General features: G+C 32.5%; 1 protein-coding gene across 1 annotated transcript in view; it reads left to right on the plus strand.

The window, feature by feature from the left end:
- Positions 1-345: 345 nt before the first annotated feature.
- The window catches only part of LOC115006135 (paralemmin-1-like), a gene marked incomplete at its 5' end in the record, with an annotated part of 9,326 nt that continues 7,171 nt past the window's right edge, over positions 346-2,500 (plus strand). Inside the window, 4 exons of the mRNA XM_029428206.1 lie at positions 346-440; positions 1,149-1,212; positions 1,712-1,733; positions 1,802-1,864. Coding sequence (XP_029284066.1) covers positions 346-440; positions 1,149-1,212; positions 1,712-1,733; positions 1,802-1,864 — 244 coding nt within the window. The remainder of the gene's footprint in view (positions 441-1,148; positions 1,213-1,711; positions 1,734-1,801; positions 1,865-2,500) is intronic.

Consider the following 2,500-nt stretch of genomic DNA (forward strand, 5'->3'; position numbering starts at 1 on the left):
GAAATCAGCTGCTGTCTGTTTGTCCTGCAGGACGTTAGTGTTGGACATAGAAGACATACAGTTATACTGCAGAGACGGACGGACGGTGCATTCCAATGCTGCACGATTTAGAACATTCACTGAGCTCATCCAGTGCCTCCCAGTCCGAGATAAACTCTTTAAATTAGGTCTTTAATGTCCAAAGATATTTATTAATATTTAAAACATAACGGCAGCAAATCTCTGTATTTGAGAGGATGAAACAGCATTTAAAGACATATCTGCAGGAAAAGTGTATTTTTCGTTATTTCTTTATGTATTTCTGACATTTAAACACTTTTAATAACGGTTTGACTTCCTCTCCAGTCGAAGGCGCTGAGGGAGCGCTGGCTGCTGGACGGTGCGCCCTCTGCTGGACCAGAGCAGGACGAGACCCGGAGCCTGGAGGACAACATCTGCAGGTTTATTCCAATTAATATAATATAATAAAATGTAATGTAATTTAATGTAAAACCAGGAAACTAAGGTTTATATCATAATAATAATAATAATAATAATAATAATAAATTGTATTTGTAAAGCGCCTTTCAAAGCTAAAAGCAATCTCAAGGTGCTAAAATGCAGGACAACAACAGCAACAACAACAGCAACAACAACAACAACAACAACAACAACAACAGACATAAGAGGTTACGGAAATGCTTTTTTGAAGAGAAAGGTTTTTAGGCCCTTCTTAAAGGAGTCGGTGGCCTGTGGAGCCATCAGGTGTTCTTTCGCGTGACTTCTCATTATCTCTGAAGTCCCTCCAGAATAATAGAATATTTAGTTTTCTTTAAAGATTTGAAGATTAGATGTTCAATGCTTTTCACTATTATTCATATATTGTTAGGAAATTACATTGTTATTTTAATTGTGACTTAAATTATACTTGCAGAAATGGAAATTCGGGCTTTTTTGGTTATAGTGGTTTTCAAATTTTAATTAACATTTACATATTGTCCACTGTACAGCAGCACGACTTTTTAAATGTCAAACAGCTTTTCCATTTCCATTTTATTATAGGCATTAACGCCCATGCAAGGTTTGTAAATATAAATTTGATTATTGTGATATTAGAAATATGTGGAGAATTATATTGTTATTATGGAAGTTCTCTGTGTGTGCTGCAGGCTGGAGGAGGAGCTGGTCAGTCTGGAAACTGGAGCTGTGTGTGAGACCATAACACACACTACTGTGAGTACACACGCAAACACACACACACACACACACACACACACATTATATTAGTCAGCCGTAAAATAATCAGGATTAAATATGGAGGACGGAAGCTGCCAAAATCAGAAGGGAATAAATAAATGATCAATAAATAAATGAATATACCATTATATGTACCAAAAACAATATTAAAAATAAACGTAGGCATTAATTGCATTTTTTTTTTTTTATATCTATTTTAAATGTATGCATTTATTTAATTTTATTTAAATAAAAGGGAAAATAATGCCAACATTTATTTTTTATAATAATATTGGTACATTTAATTGCATATTTTTATTTATCAAGTCATTTGTTTGTTTTTGTAAGCTTCCGTCCTCCAGAATTAGCAGGATTTTTGACTGGTTTATTTAATATTTTATTTTGTACATATTTTTTGTTTTCTGTTGGACTACAGTGACTTTAATTATGAAACTGAACTGTGTATATGTGTGTGTGTGTCCGTGTGTCTCCGCAGGTGTCATCAGGATCAGTTAAAGGTACATTTATTCTTCTCTTGTTGTTGCTTTTGTGTTGTTGTTTTGTCTCACTTTGTGTTTCTGATCAGCTGTGGAGGTCAAAAGTCACAACAGCCCTCAGCAGGACGGAGCTGCAAATCAGATAGTTCAAGGTGAGTGTCAACAGATTACAGTAATCTGTAAAATGTAATCATATCACATTAATCAGACTACATAATCAGATTACATTAATCAGACGACATAATAAAATGACATTAATCAGATTACATTAATCAGATTACATTAATCAGACTACATAATCAGATTACATTAATCAGACTACATAATCAGATTACATTAATCAGACTACATTAATCAGATTACATAAATCAGACTAAATAATCAGATTACATTAATCAGACTACATTAATCAGACTACATTAATTCGACTACATAATCGGATTACATTAATCAGACTAAATAATCAGATTACATTACTCAGACTACATTAATTCGACTACATAATCGGATTACATTAATCAGACTACATAATCAGATTACATTAATCAGACTACATTAATCAGATTACATTAATCAGACTAAATAATCAGATTACATTACTCAGACTACATTAATTCGACTACATAATCGGATTACATTAATCAGACTACATAATCAGATTACATTAATCAGACTACATTAATCAGATTACATTAATCAGACTAAATAATCAGATTACATTATTCTGATTACATAATCAGAATACATGAATCAGACTACATAATCAGATTACATTAATCAGACTACAT

This window comes from Cottoperca gobio, unplaced genomic scaffold, assembly GCF_900634415.1.
Source record: "Cottoperca gobio unplaced genomic scaffold, fCotGob3.1 fCotGob3_508arrow_ctg1, whole genome shotgun sequence".
NCBI classification, from domain to species: Eukaryota; Metazoa; Chordata; class Actinopteri; order Perciformes; family Bovichtidae; genus Cottoperca; species Cottoperca gobio.